We start from the raw sequence: 17,450 nt of genomic DNA on the forward strand, positions 1-17,450 counted from the left end.
TTTTTCATCTCACATGAGGCTCTCTCTCTCTCTCTCTCTCTCTCTCTCTCTCTCTCTCTCTCTCTCTCTCTCTCTCTCTCTCTCTCCCCTCTCTCCCTCTCTCTCTCTCGCACACACAGCTGGACAAGCAATTAATACTGAGTCTTATTGCAGGTCCAGACACTTGATGATAACAACCCTGTCCTGTCCTGCGTAAGTCTCATTGCCTAGCAGAAAAGCAGGAAATGTAATCACGGAGTGGACTCTGGCTCAGGGGGAAACGTGCTCGCGTGTAGTGTGCGAGATGAATTCGAGGTGCGTACGGGCGCGGCGTGGGGATCATCAGGAGGGGAAGTCCCGGCCAAAGCTCTGCATGCGTGTAACCCAAACAGGTTTTTAAAAAAAAAAGTAATCTTTCAAATGGATGAAATATGTTTGATTCTGACTTGCGTGTGTTCCTTTTAAAAGCTTGCGTGAGTGTAATCTTGTGGAGGAGCGTGTTTACCGTGGAAGTCCCTGTTGCTCTGAGAAACAACTGAAGTGCTCACTGACTACCTTATGTATACGCAGAAGGGACTGTTTGAAATGAATCACATGAAGGAGGGGACTGGACATGTATACAAGATAAAATATAATTATCCTATCACCTAAATATTTTACTGAGAACTAAATAAATATTCTTGCGAGGAAATGAAATCCGCCTTTTGCTTGAGCCAAAAGAATGCGTGTGTAAAGAAAAAAGAAGAAGAAGAAGAATCTGTTCACGAATCGGGCCGAACATCTCAGATGGTAAACACATAAATATCAGATAGTAACCATGCAGGAGATGTCAAATTCTATGTTGCTCCAACAAGATGAGTTCCATTTTGAAAGGTGACGTACTTTCACACGAGAAGAACCTGCGTGTGGAAAAGATTGTATTAGCACATTTTCCAGCGAGTTGGAAAACAAGATAAAAGGTGAAACGGTGACGGAGCGCCAGCATCGCCATCCATCTCCTGTGACAGAGCCTGGCTCTTTATGGGGAAAACAGCTGTTGTTTGTTGTTAGCAAGGAACCAAGGAACTGTTTGGAAAGTACGTATTGTGTGTGCGTGTGTGTGTGTGTGTGTGTCTTACATTATCCATGCACGATTCTCTGTCTGCTCAGAATAGAACATTTGTTGAGCTGCAATTATGCGACTCAGCGAAACAAAAGTCAGAGATCCAAACACACACACTGGGCTCTCTCTGGATGGCCGCAGTGTGTTGTCTTTATAAGTCCGACCCGCGTCTGAGCCGAGGCAGGACCGACTTCCTGCCTGGCCCTGGACTTACAGTAAAACAGACCTCGCTGGAGAATCCGGGCGCACGCCAACACGCCAGCACCCCGGGCAGCCCTCATTTGTTTGCAGTGTTTATCAGTCAGTGACAGGGTGTGTTTATGCGTGCGGTTCCAGCCGGCCTCGGTGACCCCGGTGTCCTGAGTTTGTCTCCGACTCTCCCCCCTGTCCCCCACCTCTGGCAGCAGCCTCCAGATGGGGGCATTAGAACATATTTAAGCTCCTCCCCCTCAGGTCTATCCACGTTGATTTGTCCTATACAAGTATTCCATAGGATTTGTTTTCCACTGACCTTCTGCACCATCAAGGGGCCTCTAATAGAACCTGTGGTCCACGTGCCGCAGTTTGAGAACCCCTAGTCTAATGATTGCAGGCTTTACGATGGGCTGTGATCATTGCTTTCTCTCATCAGTGGGCTGGGTGTTTACATGGATGATGTCATTAAGAGAAAGTCACCTTTAACCCTTCTGAAAGGTCAATCATCGCTCATTACAGAATTACAAATGGATACTTTGCCTTTGATACAGACTTTAATCTATAGGGAAACTCCTGAGTTAAGAGCCGTGTATGAAATGAAAGCTAAGAATAGAAACCTCTAGTTTGATGCTGATGAGATGAAACACATGGCTGTTGAAAGCAGGTATCAAATGCTTCTCCACATAATGCTAATGTTTTTATTTGGCACCAGATCTGTTTTTGGATACCCCGCCCTGGTAGGAAACCTGTGTATGACACGCTGTACTGAACATGTGTTAAACATGAGATCGGCCCTTTCATGTGAAACAGCTGTCACCAGTTAATCGCCGCTTGTTGACTGTAGCCACGTCAACAGGGTCCCGAGGAACTCCGCTTCCAGCTTGTCTAATTGATTTCTTTTTAAGCAAATGAACATAACATGAAGTGCCGGAGCGGCGTGGCGGCAGAAGTTTGGGCACGTTTAAGTTTTTTCCCAGACTTCACCACATGAGGAAAGTCCATCAGCTCCTGGCTGTCATCATTATGTGGGTACCCAGTGAACCCTGGGGTGAGAAACCCGAGTAATCACTTGATTTGTCAGACGGCGGAGCCAGAGTCTAATGCAGTTAGTGCAAATGTAAATACTGTACTTGATGATCTATTGATTTGTTTACATTCTGCAGCACTGAGGCCAAAACGCTTCAAACCATAACAGCAATTTAGTTTAGCTGTGTCTGACCTATCACCGATGCCGTGTAGACAAAAAAACAAACCCCATAATCCTCTTGATGCTCTTGCTGCAAACACATCTTCCGTTTTATAGTTTGGACGCTCCACACAAGCGGTTACCCATAAATCACAGTGACACAAAATTCCGACCCATCTTTCCAAGCTGTCTGTTTTAATTACTGTTTTCCGCCGAGCTGAAATGAAATTACAATGGCAGTAGCATGACTGTCAAACATATCCTTCATACGGAGGCGGCTTCCATATCTTTACTCACAAAACCAACCACCCCAAAATATGTCAGTGTCTTCTGGAACGCCGCCCCGCATTTCAGTTTAATGCTTTTCCCATCATTCCCTTCCCTCTGGAAGATGAAGGCAGTTGAAAGATGAAGCAGTGGTATTTCATTAGGGCCCCGACTGGTGGTACGGTATTTGTTGCCGAGCTTTGGAAGAACCGGAGTCTCTGCCACACCACAGATCTGGATCCCTGTGCCGCTGTGGGAGAAGTCAACAAAACGAGTTCAACTCTAACTGCTGACCTCAGCGGGCCCTGCACAGTCTATACAGACAGTGTGTATCTGTGTCTGTGTGTCCCGTGTCACATCTGAATGTAATCCCCTGTGGAGAGGAGGAGTTTGACATTAAGAATTAAATCCTTCTTTAAAAGAATATTGCTACAGACAAAGAAAGATCTGCTTTTGGATCGGCCAGACAAGACGGCACAAATCTAATGTCTGCAGTGGCTTACATATTATTACCCATTAGAAGCGCTGGTTTGAGTTGACCACCAAATGATAAAGTTGGCATGTGGTTTTGTGGCACTTACTTAGAACGTCTCTATTGGAAAATGTGAATCTATGGCAACGAGGAACACTGGATTGTCTGTGAAACTTTCTGGGTTCATCTTGAATCCACCGGGAGACCTCGACATGGCAGAGCTGCAGCTGCTGCTCCTCAGGAAGAGGGGAAAACTACAGCATCAACTATTCCACCTTCATGTCATCGAATAATCTAGCTGATCTCTGGGAAAACAGGCTTCTATTTGGCCCTGCAACCAGTACAGTATCAGTGCTGTGCTTGTGCATGCCACGCTCAGCGGACCCTCCTCTCACACACCCACTCCAGGCAGCTGCATCGCCACTCAAGCCCACATCAGTGCATCCGTGCCCCCACATGCTGGGTATGGTTCGTATTAGCTCCCCTCCCACCTACTCAGACGCTGCGGATCAACATCCCGAGTGTAACTCAGGCGACCGGAGCCACAAAGAAGATGACCGCCTGAAACTGAGCCCGGGCTGAGTCTTCCTCATGGGTAGATGTCTCGTTAGAGCAAGTTTACTTTTAGAGCTGCTAGTCCAGGTTAACCCTCCTACACTGGACCTCCAGCTGACCTCCGACGCCGTCATGGGGGTTTCATATCAGAGGTTATTTCAGCGTTGTGTGCTGATGTTCATGCCTCTTTATTTGAACATACAGCTTCATACCTCAGTTTATTGCATCTTACATTATAGCTGTATCGGTGTTGTCGTGGATAATTTACTACTGGAAAGTCAGAGACAATGCTGGTGTATTTATCTCTTTTTATTCAACAGTTTGAGCTGAACAAAAACATCTGTAACCCCAATATGTCAGTGATGATACACATCTTTGTGTTGTGGTTTTCCCCTCCACTCGGTTTGTCAGGTTCCGTATCAGGACACCTCCAGGGGGATTATTTATTTACTTATACAATTATCATTTAGCACAGGCAACCGGAGAAGCTGCGTACATCAAACGCCAATAGAACTGTTTCACCAATCATACTTGTTATTGCCTGCATTGTTTGAGGTTAATGCCAACATAAATGCTTCTAGTAAGAGAAATGAAAAGGTCCTGAACTGACCTGAAAGTTTCTTTTTCATATTTAATATCACCACAACAATAGAATGTACAGAACAGAACAGACAGAGATCCCAAAATGAGAGCCAGAACATGTAAATCTCTAACATGTCCCATTTTATATTCAGCCCGCACGCTGATATACAATGATGCCGCTTGTTGACCTGAGTTATGTTTCTGTTATTGTCTAAGTGTAAAGAACATGATGTACTTTACCAGTAAGTCATGTTGCCCCGCAGACAGAAAGGCCCTACAAGAAATACATTTAACCACATGAATGCTTGGGAGAAAGCTAACGGCAAACAAAAACCAAACATGACCCTCCCTTGGAAATATAAGACCCCCCCACACACACACACACACAAATCCACACACACACAGTCAAACTCTCCATCTTGGTAGGGGTTGGTCTCTCAGAGTGGCTGTTCTTCAATGCAAATAACTCAAACTAGTAATTTTCTCCGTGTTTTCTTTCCATTGGCTTAACCAGAGATCAGCGTGCATAAGAAAATAACGGCAGGTTTGTTTCTCCCTTTTGACCTTTTGGAAAATAAACATGCTAATGCATCGGCCAGCGGCAGCAGCAGCAGACGACCAGATGAGTTAGCGAGCCGCCTCTTTGTCATTCCAGGTGGCCGAGGGGTTAACACACACACACACACACACACACACACACACACACACACACACACACACACACACACACACACACACACACCGCACACGCCACGGCGCTCACATTTCCAGAGGAGTTTATGTCATATTTGTTTTCCGAGCCAAAGCGAAACCTTCCTCCCTCTCTCCTCCTCCTCTTCCCCACCCCTGATTTCTATGGCGTGGGGGTCGCAAAGTGTGGTACTTTATATAGCGAAGTGCGCTCCTGCTGGGAGCTTACACCGGGGTCAGGGGTGTGAATGGTGCACAGGGCTTTCCCAGGACCCCTCCCCCCGTTAACCTTTACGTCCGTGTACTTTGCCAAATTAGATTGCAAAAGAGTCTCCCTTAATTTAAAGCTTCTACAGGTGATTTTAAACAGGAACTACAAATCAAATCCTCCCCATTTACCTGCAAGAGAGCGTTGGCTGTATCGAGTACGGAGCAGCTTACTGCACACCAGAGGGCTTTAAAAACTTTTTAAATCTATTTTCAAGGTGTTGCAGATGCATTCCTGCTTGATGACGCTGGATTTGCTTGTTGGAATAATCCACACAGAGAATCTGAACTGTTACTAGACTCAAATCCTCGCTCGTCCACGTTTGCAATCGCTTCTTAACATCATCTTAATGAACCCACTTGGTTGTTTGAGACATCAGCTCAGGTTTCTGTTCTTAAATGCAGCTTCCACTCTGTTCTGTCTTTATTAGCTCTGGTGTTCTCTGCCTCAGCTGCACAGTATCTCCTCCTCCTCCTCTCTGCTCACTTTGCCTTTTTCTGGAACCTTTTCTCCTTAAATGGTTTGATGCTTAATCACTTCCAGCTGCGAGGTCCAGATGAAAGACAGACGCGTTCGGTTTGAGCAGAGAGCAGAAGAGAGCCCCCTGAAAAAAAAGAAGCTCAGCCCACCTAACATCCAACAACTGAAGGTTGTCACAACTCTGAGAGTGCAGACCACAAAGCAGGCCTGCGTGTGTTAGGTACTGTACGTGTTGTGCTGTTTGGGAACCCCTTAAGGAGACGCCTTAAGGTAAAATCAGAGCTCTTTAAACATAAAGAGGAGAATCTACATGTCTAATGCTGCGAGGGCCCTTTTCCCTCCGTATAGACTGACAGGAGGAGGTTTATTTGAGGTCTTTTAGCTGAAGGCAAATGTATGATAATCAATGCCAAGCTATGACTTGATTATGGATGGAGTTGAGAAACACCACAGAGTTGTGGTGGAAACTTTAGCCATAAGGCCACTTAGTTCATTGGATTCTTGACATTATCAGTCAACAGAAGTGCATTTGTTCAGGACTGAAAAAGTGTTTTTCTTCTTTTCTTACAGGAAAAGTTATTTTTACAGACTTTTAGATTGGATTTCAGGTAATAACAGTGGCAAAAGAGGGATGCATAGATTATAAATGATGGATGCACCGCCTCGGGAACAACTTTCCAAAACAGTGTAGTGATCTCATCAAACAAAATGGCGCCCGACTGTGGAATTGTACCGCCACGTTCTTAATCCCATTACAAGCTTGCTTCATTAACTTAATTCTAAAAGAAGACATCATAAACTCCCCAGAACCTGAAACACAAAGTAATCAAATGTAAACACCCTTCATCATTTCAACATCTGACCTAGCTTAGTCAGAAATGGTTCTAATAGTATAATGGCCTAATTAGCCTTTAGTGAGGTAAATATAGCTGATTTCTTCATTTAGGTTGGTGTAGACACCCTTTCTCGCAATCTTTTAAGGTATTTGGTGGGTTCTTCCCTCGGTCGCACCCCACACACACACCCAACCAACCAACAAACACACCAAACCAACAGCTGGAGATACAAAACATAAGCCCCGTGGGAGAGGTAATAAACAAGCCTTGTTTGCTCCACACTCCAAACCCCAAAGTGGAGCCAAAATTGCCTTCCCGCATATTGTTACATTCTGCGCCGACATTAAATTACACGTTATATCACATTTACATTCTGGCCGTTGGTAAATGCAGCAGAACAAGCGCGGTGTTTTGACTGCGTCCCTGGCAGCGGCGTGGTAGTTACGGTGAGTGATGGCTGAGAGGAACGCGGAGAGACAGAAACCTTATCCTGTGCCGCGTCTGCGCCCGGCGTCATTATATCCCTCGCCTCTGTTCTGCTGCCAAGTATGTGGACCTTGCACCCTCGCTCACCCTACCTGCGGCCCTTAACCCACCGCCTCCGTGTTTACGTCAATGCCTGAGCGCTGTGCAGAGCGAGATGAAAAGCTGCACTTCACCCAGCCGTTGTTTTGTTCTGTAAGAACGTCAGAAATCTCTTCCTTTTATGTGCTCAAGGAGCTCCTCGGACAATCACATTCCCAGAATCCCGGAGCGTCGCACACAATGACGCTCCGAGCTTTTGCGAAATGTCAAAACAAAAAAGCGGCTGTTCCTCCACGGTAACCGGATCATGTCAAGATCGTATAATTCAAGACAATGTACTGTTAAACATTACGCATTATAATGTTTAGATGGCTTCCAGTCTGATTGAAGGGCTGTTGGTGCTCATTTCCGTAGAGAATACTGGGCCGTTGTGGACGAAGTATGATTTGGCAACTGGCGTCCAAGTGTGCTCCGCTATTTATAGAAGGTAGGAGTCAGTGTGTGATTATGATGGCGACTGAGCCTGACAGATATATGATGTTTTACAAGAGTGTACCAATGCAGCAGATTTATTTTTAAGGGACATCTGGGCCGGCAAAGTGCACACGACAAGTCTGGAACAGATTCCTCTCATGATGTCATGCGGCGTTACTGAAGGAAGCTTTGTGAATGGGAATTGCTAATAATGACCGCAGCTTCCAACGGCGGCCATTTATTCTGTAATTGCGGCGAATAAGCGAGCGTGCCAGTAGCGCCTGGGTAATGTCGCTCAATCCTTCACAAAGGAAATTATGCAGAGGATAATTGAGAGCTGATGTATAATTTTCACGAAAGGAGGGTTTGCTTTAATAACTATATTTCACTTTCACTGTTAACTGTTTCCAGGGATAATCAGTAATGCTGCCTCATGAATTTGATCCTTCGGTCCATTGGTCTGTTTGTCCTTCCAACACTGCATTCATGCACTTATCATGATTTAATACGAGGATGATGTGTAGATTTGCTTTTTCTGTGGACATTTATCTTCATATAATTCTGGAGACAGAACTTCTTGATGAATCTTAATGTTTTTCCCCACCACAACTTTGAGAGATTCCTGCTTCCAAGCAAACACAAACAGCCAAACTAGTATGAGTATGTTGTTGTTTCTGGTCATCACTTTTAGAGGAGGTGGTGTATTGAACATTGCTGCCTCTGGGGACGCTAGAGTTCTTGGATTGGTTCATTTCAGAGGTTGAAGTGCCATGCAGATGGTGGTCAGACTCTCTCTCTTCTCACCTCTGGTTGCAGACGCTGGTAAACTTGCTCCAAATGCTAATATAATGTTTTAAGAAGCCTGTCCAAGTTGATAAAACCTTCAGGTTTAACTGCTGAGTGTGAATTCCTGTCTATAAATGGAGCAGAATCAGACATACATACTTTAAACTTCACACTTTAAAGTGCTTAAATCCCTAGAAAATTGAGGAAATTCCTTCTCCAGACGACTTTTATATACGTTCACTCGGTTCTTCTTCCCGTAAAGGTACAGCCGAGTCCTCTGGCTTCTCACACAGGTAATGGCGGCTCAGGGAGTCTAGAACAAATATGTATATAGGCTTGCAGGGGAACAAAAGCAAGGCAGCTGGAAAGTTGAACATCTTTTCTCCATGTTTCAGCTGGGGAGTCTTACATTTCATTACAATTTTCACACTTAGCGTACACGCACAAAGCATGCAGACATCACAGGCCGCAGTTTGGTAATGTGCAGCGCCACGATTTAGTAGACCTTACCACCGTCTTAAACTATGCAGCGGAGATTTCAATGTTTTATCTCTGGAGCAACCACCCAAATCTTTCACACATGGTTGGAAACCATCCAGCAAGTCCTGTCTGTGTGGCAGACGTTTGGGTGTTTTGATATTCGTCAACACTGTGTGGGCTTCTCCTTCCTTCCACCGGGCTGCTGTGGTCTCCCCCGTCTGAGGCCTCAGCGCGGGCGGCGGGTGGTGGGCATGTCACAAAGACCTGCGTATCAGCTCCTCTGGAGGGGAGAACCCTGCCAAGGAGGCCTTTGGGAGGTCCTCATCTCTGCTCCCCTCAGAAGTGATGCCAGGACGATAGGGGGGGGGGGGGGGGGGGGGGGGGAGAGGAGTGTGTTATGGCCTCACACCAGCTGTGAAAGCTCATAGCTGCTCTCAGTCCAGATTTCTGCAAATCACCCACTTGGTTTGATTTCTTTGAGCCTACGCTTTCCTCTTATCCCTAAATGTCTTTTAATGATCTCCACATCATTCCACCAATCTAGCTCACGTTGTGTTTAATTGGAAGTGGAAGCGGCTCTGTGACACGCTTAAAGCATGTGCGCTTTTCAATATATGCTAACATTGAATCATTTGGAGGTAAATGTTTGGAAAGTGTTGACGTTTAAAGACGGAGCGCGGTCAGGGCGCACTGCTGTAGATGGGATCTGATGGACCTAATCTGTGTTGTGGCTGCAGTGCGAGCGGTGTGTATCACGCTGGGCCTCCGGTTCCCCCTCGCTCAAGCTCCACTTTGCCGTAAACAAAGTCCTCCTTATATGTTAATCTCTGGGGCAGCGTGTTCCTGTCCGACATCCACACTGATCGGAGTTTTACCCCTCTGGAACCTTCTGAGCGGCAGATAAAAGCAGGCTCCCGTGGAAATGGTGATCTCAGGCTTAAACTTGAGCCGAAGAGATTTGGAGATGTCAACCAGTGTTTTCTGAGTATTTCTTCCTGCCAGAGGGTTGTAGTGTTTAATTTGGGCCACGGTCACAGGATCCAGCGGTGCAAACTCTGCTTCCTTCTCTTTTTTTCCCCCTACGAGCTCCTGTTTGTACAACGCAGACAAGAGTTTGGTGAATCAGCAAAGTCTGAACTTGTTCTCTGCAGGGATCACAACACAGAAATGGTATCGCAGATTTGTGTGCGTGTGTGTACGTGTGTGTGTGCTTCCAAGGTAAACTCAAAGGATGTGTTCATGGAGGATTTGACTGATGTGTGTGATAATTTCCCAGTTGGCAGCCATTTGCATGCACACTCCATCATTTGTGGTCTATTTGGATTGGCAGAGGTGTCATCCTGATTGGTTGGCGTCACTCAATTCATGTGAGACAGATTTGTTTGACTGGGCGCTGCAGAGTCCGGGAAGCATGATTAAGACCTACGTTGCCTTCGTTTCACCCCTCGCTGGCCTCGCTCGCTGTGGTTCTACAACTTCCAGGTTTCTATCCCAGTTCTTTTCCATAGCGGAGCTCTTTTCGCCTGCGGGATGAAGATGGAGAAAGCGCAGCGACGTGGGCAAATAAGGTCGCTGCATATGTGCACGCTTGCATGTCCACAAGAATTTAAAAACAAGAAGAAGGAAAACCGCAGTGGTTAATCACATACGAGAATTCTAATTTGCCTTTTGGGAAATGAAACCCTAAAAATAGAAACCGGCCAATTCCTGGCGCTTTCTCTGGCCGACCACAGTCAGGACATCAGACGAGGCCAGAACACGACGGCGGCGCATCCAGAAGCCTCACACTCATTACTGCAACTGAAGAGAGTACATGTAAACACACACACACACACACTAAGCATGAGCTCCCTGCCTGTGCTGATTGGACGGTCAGTCAGAGAGTCTCCTCTGGAAGACTGGGAGACTCTGATGGGAGAACCACAGAGTGCCCCAGTTATCTTTGGATTCCCCCAGCTTGTTTTTACTAAGGCCCCAGCCAAACCTTCCCCCTTTTCCCCCCCGATGATAAGACAGCTCCCATCATGCCTCACTCACACACACTGAGTGTAAGAGGAATGCTGCTGGCTGCTCCCGATGATCTAAGATTACTCCTCCTTTTGAACTTCTAATCCAATGAAAATAGAAAAGTTTGCATAACTGCTCTCTACGTCGCAGTGGAGAGAGAGAGAGGGAGGGAGAGAGAGAGAGAGAGTGGAGACCTGGCAGGAGAGAGAGAGAGAGAGGAAAGACCTGGCAGGAGAGAGCGAGAGAGAGAGAGAGAAACAGAGAGAGGCCCTGATTCAGCGCCCTGAGCCATGAGAAAATGAGTCAGGACGGGGATGTGACAGAGTGTTGAGTTGTGTTTTAGTCTCCCTGCTGGCGAGCACCGGACGACTTCCTTGGTTCCAAATATTTCGCTTTGGTAGAAACACATGCCCCTGTGTAGGAGGTCGTGCAATTACGTTATGTTTACCGCACAAATGTCGTGTAGAAATACGAGAGTTACAGTGAACCTAAGCGGATTGGAAGGGAAATAAACGAGCGTTGACAAGCGTCGAGGAGGATGACAGATGATGTCTTCTTGCTGTGATGTTAAAGCCGAGTGGAGACATCAGTCGTCTCTCGATGCCGCGTTAGGAAGAGCCTGGCTTCTCTTCTCTCGCCGCGTCATTTGATTTGTTCTAATCTCTTATGTCAGGCCTTTATGACAGACATCTTGATGGAGGAGGTTGTGTTTTCCGAGGCTATCCTCATCACCCCGGGTTCATGGTTTGCGGTCTGGCTAATTGTCCTCCTCTTATTTCTTCTGCTCACGGCCTCAGTGGAGACGGCGTTTCATATGTGTGGCTGCTGGATTGTAATCCTGAACAGTCGGGCCTCTCCACTCCAGCAAAGACGACAATAATACGCTGTTATTAACCTGTAAAACGAGAGTGCAATGGAAATCTCAGTCTCTGCTGACTCCAGGATCGACTGATTGCTTCAGGCGCGCTACTTCCTGTGGTTAGGATTTATGCAAATGTGATTGTCCAGTTTATTATCTCACATTTCCAGAGCGAGACACACACATAACTCACAGAGTATGAGCCTGTCTGCTTCTCATACCGCATATGGATCCACGGCCTTACTGCACTGGGAACTTAATGAGAGTTGGGATAGCTGAGAGAGAGCAGAGGGGTTCTTAACCTGTGGGGCATGAACCATGAGTGGTACGTGAAGAGATCCACAGAGTTCTTACAAACGCAGGCTTTGTGTTAGTATGTGACTTTAGTCTGGTGTGTGTGTGTGTGTGTGTGTGTGTGTCTGTGTGTCTGTGTGTGTGTGTGTGTGTGTGTGTGTGTGTGCACCTTGGTCATATCTGAAATGGAGAGCGACACAGTGTCTCCTTAAATAGCTCACACTCTGTACCTGCCACCAGCGGACCTGTAACCAGAGAAGAAGAAGTGTTATTTTTTTTCCGAGAGATCTTTGGGGGAAACTCTGGACTTTCTGGAATGTTGAGATATGTCAGAGAAAATCTGCCTGCCATTTTTTACGACCCAGGTACTCAAACGCTCAAACTCCTCTCCTCTCCTGCTCCACAACCCAAACCTTTGTCAAAGGAGGAAAGCGTCCCTGGCGCTGTGATCAAACATGACGTCAAGCTAGGAGACGGTGTAGCGTTCTTGTATCGCTCTCGGTTTCCCCTCTTTTCTCCATGTGGTTTCTTCTTCTTCTACTTCTTCTTCTTCTTCTCTTTGGCTTGTGTCTGTGCCAGCTCCACTGCTCCCTCACTCACTCCTACACGCCGCTCGCCCTCTGTTTGGAGTTACAGTTCAGAGAGCGGCGGGCCTGGCGCTCTGCTGAGTCGCCCGTCTGCCATCTGCTCCGGGGAGAGAGAGAGAGAGAGAGAGAGAGAGGAAGTCTGTGCATTACTGGGACTTCATCACCTCCAATGAATGATTCCCATCTACTTGCACTTGTACCAATACCATCTTTAGAGAAAACAGAAGTCTGCTTTTGATGATAAGCACGGCCCACCTTATTTTCCTTGGCGGCGTTCCTGATGACCGCTCTGCCAGAGGAGGAGACACGATGCTGCTCAGCGTCTTTTTCTTTCAATTAGTGTTTTCATAGTAAGAATCCATTTATAAAAGAAAAGACGGAAGGAAGGAAGAGAGGGGGTGGGGGGGTTCTAATCAACTTGTGAGGTTTAACCCCACTGTAATCTCTCTCAAGCTGCGATCCAGAGCCAACACTTGCAAGCAATTACACCGCTGGTACCCAGGGGCCCGACCTGATTGGTTGTTTGCCTTGCGCTGTCTTGGGAGATCCTACAGTAATTGAGTCGACTCCCCGGCTGACGGCTTATGAGTTGCCTTTTTATTCCCTATAACTGCGGCGGGTTCAGAGCCTGGTTGGCTGCGCGGCGTTACTCAAAGCAGACCACAAGCGGGACATCACATTAGGGTATAATGCCTTGCACTCATGCGTACTGTGTGGTATCCCGCCGCTCCCCTCCTTGTCCCCGTCCCCGTCACCGTCCTCGTGCAGACAGACGCCACTCCTGAAGCGAGTTAGTTTCCCTTGCTGGCGGCCGTCCCAGGGCCTGTGGAAGTCATCCTCCCCTTCATTCCCTCGGAGCCCTCTCACTGCCAAAGGGCCTGTTTGGCTCTCGCTCGCTCGCAGATAAACAACAAAGACGAGCTTCCAAAGATGCTTTCAGAAAGCACCTGGTATGGCGCTCTTGTTTCAGTTGGGAGATTAGTTTGACTCCCTGTAATAGAATTTAGATTGGATCTGCTGTGCTTTTAGATTTTAAGAATAATAAAATTAATGACTTTGGAAACTGCCGCATTTATCCAGTAAAGGGAGAATTCCAGTGGAGCGTAATGTAATTTAAAGCTGAGGCAGAATGTTTAGAGTGACTTAACCGAGTTGTCTTCTCTTCTAGGTGACTGCCACAGATGCTGACGGCGGCTCTTTTGGCTCCATCACCTACTCGCTGGGCTCGGGCATCAACAGCGCCGCTCCCTCCCAGTTCACCATCGGCAAGGAGACGGGCTGGATCTGCACCGCCGCCGCGTTGGACAGGGATCAGGGCCCGGCCAGCTACGACTTCACCGTGACCGCCGTGGACGGGGTGAGCCGCCGGCGTTTTGAAAGCACGCTTAATATGAATTCATTGAAGCAAAGAGTTATCCCATAAACACAGCCGCCGTGTTTTTCATGCAGACAGCAGAGCAAAGCCAAAGTTTAACATCCAGCCGCCAAGTTAGGGAACGGTGGAATTGGTCTCCGTGGCAGCCGTACTCAGAAGTTACTGTAGCATCCTGTACGCCTGATGCCAAATAATACTTAAACTTAAAAAAAGGTTTAGAAATGAAAGGATATTACTGCAGCCATGTTAAAGCAATCAGGTGGAGAAATGCCTCGACTGTCAGGCAGTAATATTTTAACAAGTTGGACCGCCGCCTCCCTCGTTTTTGCCACCTGGTCCAAATGAAAAGCCTGCACTGTGTTCCCTCCAAAACGAGACGCCTCAGCAGCAGCGGCAGGAGTGTCGGGCTGTGTCGGGCCGTCTCAGCCTCCTCGGCCGGTGACATATTGCTCTTTCCCCCGGGGGGAAACTATCAATCTGGATCCCTCAGTGAATCTGCAGGGACCATATTTTAAAGGGCTGTGTTATACATCCAATTTGCACCAGGGTTTATTGCTGTTCTTTACTCGCGCCATTAACGTGGTCAGAATGCTGCCTCCAGGTGTGTGTGTGTGTGTGTGTGTGCTGTGATTTACTGCATGCGGAGGAGGCGCGATGTAACAAAGGAGCCTTTTGTTTGCCTCGCAGGGTGGACTCAGCTCCGTAGTCTACGTGAGGGTGGATGTGGTGGACATTAACGATAACAGACCGGCCTTCTACCCGGTGAGCTACGCCGTCAGCTTGAGCACGCAGAGCGCCCCCGGGACCTCTGTCGTCAGGGTGACGGCCTACGACTCCGACACAGGGGAGAACGGGCGGATTACGTACCGGACCGTACCAGGAGGGGCGTCCCCTTACTTCACGCTCAACAAAGACACAGGTCGGTCCAAGCTGCTGAGGCTCATGGGTAGTCTAGAATATCAGAAGTGTCTTCATCCGTCCAGCTTCATCTGTGTCTCTCTGGTCGCAGGTGTGATCTCCTTGTCTCGCTCCGTCTACGGGAAAGCCAACTCCGTCATCCCCATGGTGATCTCTGCTCAGGATGGCGGCGGCCTGGTGTCGCTGGTCAATGCCAGGGTCAACATAAGCGTGGCGGCGGGACTCGTGGCTCCGCCCGTGTTCGAGCAGAATCAGTACTACTTCACGGTGTCGGAGGACGTGCTGCGAGGAACCATCGTAGGGGTTCTACAGGCCAGCACCAAGACTGGTAAGGATGTGTTCACCCTCTCTCTCTCTCTCTCTCTCTCTCTTTCCCTCAGACACACATTTAAGTTCTACGGCCACACTCCACATCTCAGTATACATTTATCAGTCACGTTGGATCATGCTGCAGTGTGTTTTCTCGGCTCCCCGCACCACTTGTACAAATACGCGTCGGGCCACTATACACACCTAACTTTGAAAATCACATCAATCAAAAACTCCATTTCTCAGCATTGTTTATAGAATGGTTTTCAGAGTATTTAGAGCTCTATTACAGTCATGAAAACTGAAAAATGACATCTTTGGAGTATTCTGTTACTGCAGTGCTTTTAACCGAGCGTCCTGCACTCCGCTGACACGTGGCTCTGGTCTTTGTCTCCTCCCAGGACCCTCCAGAGACGTCTCCTACACCATCAGCTCTGGGGACCCTGCAGGCTACTTCACAGTGGACCCTGACACCGGGTCCCTGAGAACCAGTCTGCCCCTGGATCACGAGGCTCAGTCGGTTCTGGATTTGGAGGTGCAGGCCCGCAGCGGAAGCCCGCCTGCTTTCGGTCAGACTCGCGTTCGCATCGCGGTGGTGGATGTCAACGACAACGCTCCCGTCTTTCTGCCCTCCTCCTCCGAGTCTCTGCTGCTGCCCGAGCACACGGACATGGGCACGGTGGTGTATCGAGTCCAAGCTGAAGACAGGGACTCTGGAGCCAACGGCCAGCTCACCTTTGACTTGGCTTCTACGAGCGGAAGCCAGAGGACCTTCAGCATAGAGCGCAGCAGTGGAGAGATCCGATTGGTGGGGAGTCTGGACTACGACGTGGCGCCCCGTTATGATCTCCAGGTCATTGGGAAGGACAGCGGCGTACCTCCTCTCAGCTCCACCCTCATGCTCGTGGTTCACGTCCAGGCAGAGAATGACCAAGGGCCGGTGTTTGACACCCTCACATATCGGGTGGAGCTAAAAGAAGGCACGCCCATAAACACGCGCTTCCTGCAGGTCCGGGCTCTGAACCGAGAAACAACAAGCTCCGGCTACTTCAGTCCCCTGGCGTATCACCTGCGACCGGACGGAGACGCCGCAGGGTTTGGCATCGCCGCCGACAGTGGCTGGCTGTTTGTGAAGAGCGCCCTGGACAGAGAAGTCAAAGACATGTACCTGCTCACGGTGTTGGCCAGCACGGGACACGGGCAGATGAAGAAGACGGGCAGCGCCACCGTGAGGATATCGGTGACCGACGAGAACGACAACTCACCCCGACTCACGCAGGAGAGGATCTTCATGGCGGTGAGAGAGAACCTGCCTGCCGGGACCGGCTTCGGTCACGTGTCCGCCACGGATCGAGACAGCGGCCCCAACGGTCGACTTGGATACCGTCTCCTTCACCCTGATCGCCACTTCCAGATCAACCCACACACAGGTACAGACACAATATGACCACCAGGGGCCACGTTTACCATTCAGGCCTGAAAGGAGACTCTGTGTTTGTGTTTAAGGAGTGCATTGGAGAATCATTCGCATCGACATCCTCCATATTGATTTTTAAAGTCAGATTCCAAGTTTAAGCACCGCCAGAGACCTTAAACTCTCCCAGATTGATTTTGCATAATTCCAGCGAGTCTTCAGTTAGATTTCTGTTGATCTACGAGTCCCCGATATGTAATTATCTCTGCAGTAAAGCAGTGGGTTCAGTAAATATGCCTGCAGGAGTGTGTTAGAGCCGAGCGCGTGCTGCTTCCCCTCTATCATAAATTAGATCAGATAAAGGAGCCAGCAGTCCACGGTGTCCTGCTGGGCTCTGATTGGCCTGTGGGGCGTCTCACTCTGTGGGTAGACACTGAGTTCCTGTGACTCCTCAGTAATGTGTCATTGCGGCAATTGTGAACCCAAGTTTCATGTTTATGCATGCAAATAGAATCATCAATCAAAGCCTGTTTGTCCCTTCAGCCTCTCATCCATCTCCTCTCTCCTCTCTCCCTCAGGTGAGATCAGCACAAGGACAACCCTGGACAGAGAGCAGCAGTCCAGTTACCAGCTGGTGGTGGTGGTGCAGGACGGCGGCTCGCCCCCTCGCAGCACCACGGGCACAGCGTTCGTCACGGTGCTGGACGACAATGACAACGACCCCGCGTTCACCCACAGCCAGCCTGGCAAAAACCTCATCATGCAGGTGAGGCTGCAGAGGCCAGAGACGCTCGACAGGACCGGAAATTA

General features: G+C 48.5%; 1 protein-coding gene across 1 annotated transcript in view; it reads left to right on the forward strand.

Moving 5' to 3' along the window:
• Positions 1–17,450, forward strand: part of dchs1a (dachsous cadherin-related 1a) — a 70,310-nt gene that overhangs the window by 37,645 nt on the left and 15,215 nt on the right. Inside the window, exons 2-6 of the mRNA XM_076146210.1 lie at positions 13,793–13,981; positions 14,687–14,918; positions 15,009–15,255; positions 15,638–16,656; positions 17,219–17,406. Coding sequence (XP_076002325.1) covers positions 13,793–13,981; positions 14,687–14,918; positions 15,009–15,255; positions 15,638–16,656; positions 17,219–17,406 — 1,875 coding nt within the window. The remainder of the gene's footprint in view (positions 1–13,792; positions 13,982–14,686; positions 14,919–15,008; positions 15,256–15,637; positions 16,657–17,218; positions 17,407–17,450) is intronic.

This window comes from Genypterus blacodes, unplaced genomic scaffold (genome assembly GCF_046128005.1).
Source record: "Genypterus blacodes isolate CSIRO-AG114 ecotype Tasmania unplaced genomic scaffold, CSIRO-AGI_Gbla_v1 ptg000032l_1, whole genome shotgun sequence".
Classification (NCBI taxonomy): domain Eukaryota; kingdom Metazoa; phylum Chordata; class Actinopteri; order Ophidiiformes; family Ophidiidae; genus Genypterus; species Genypterus blacodes.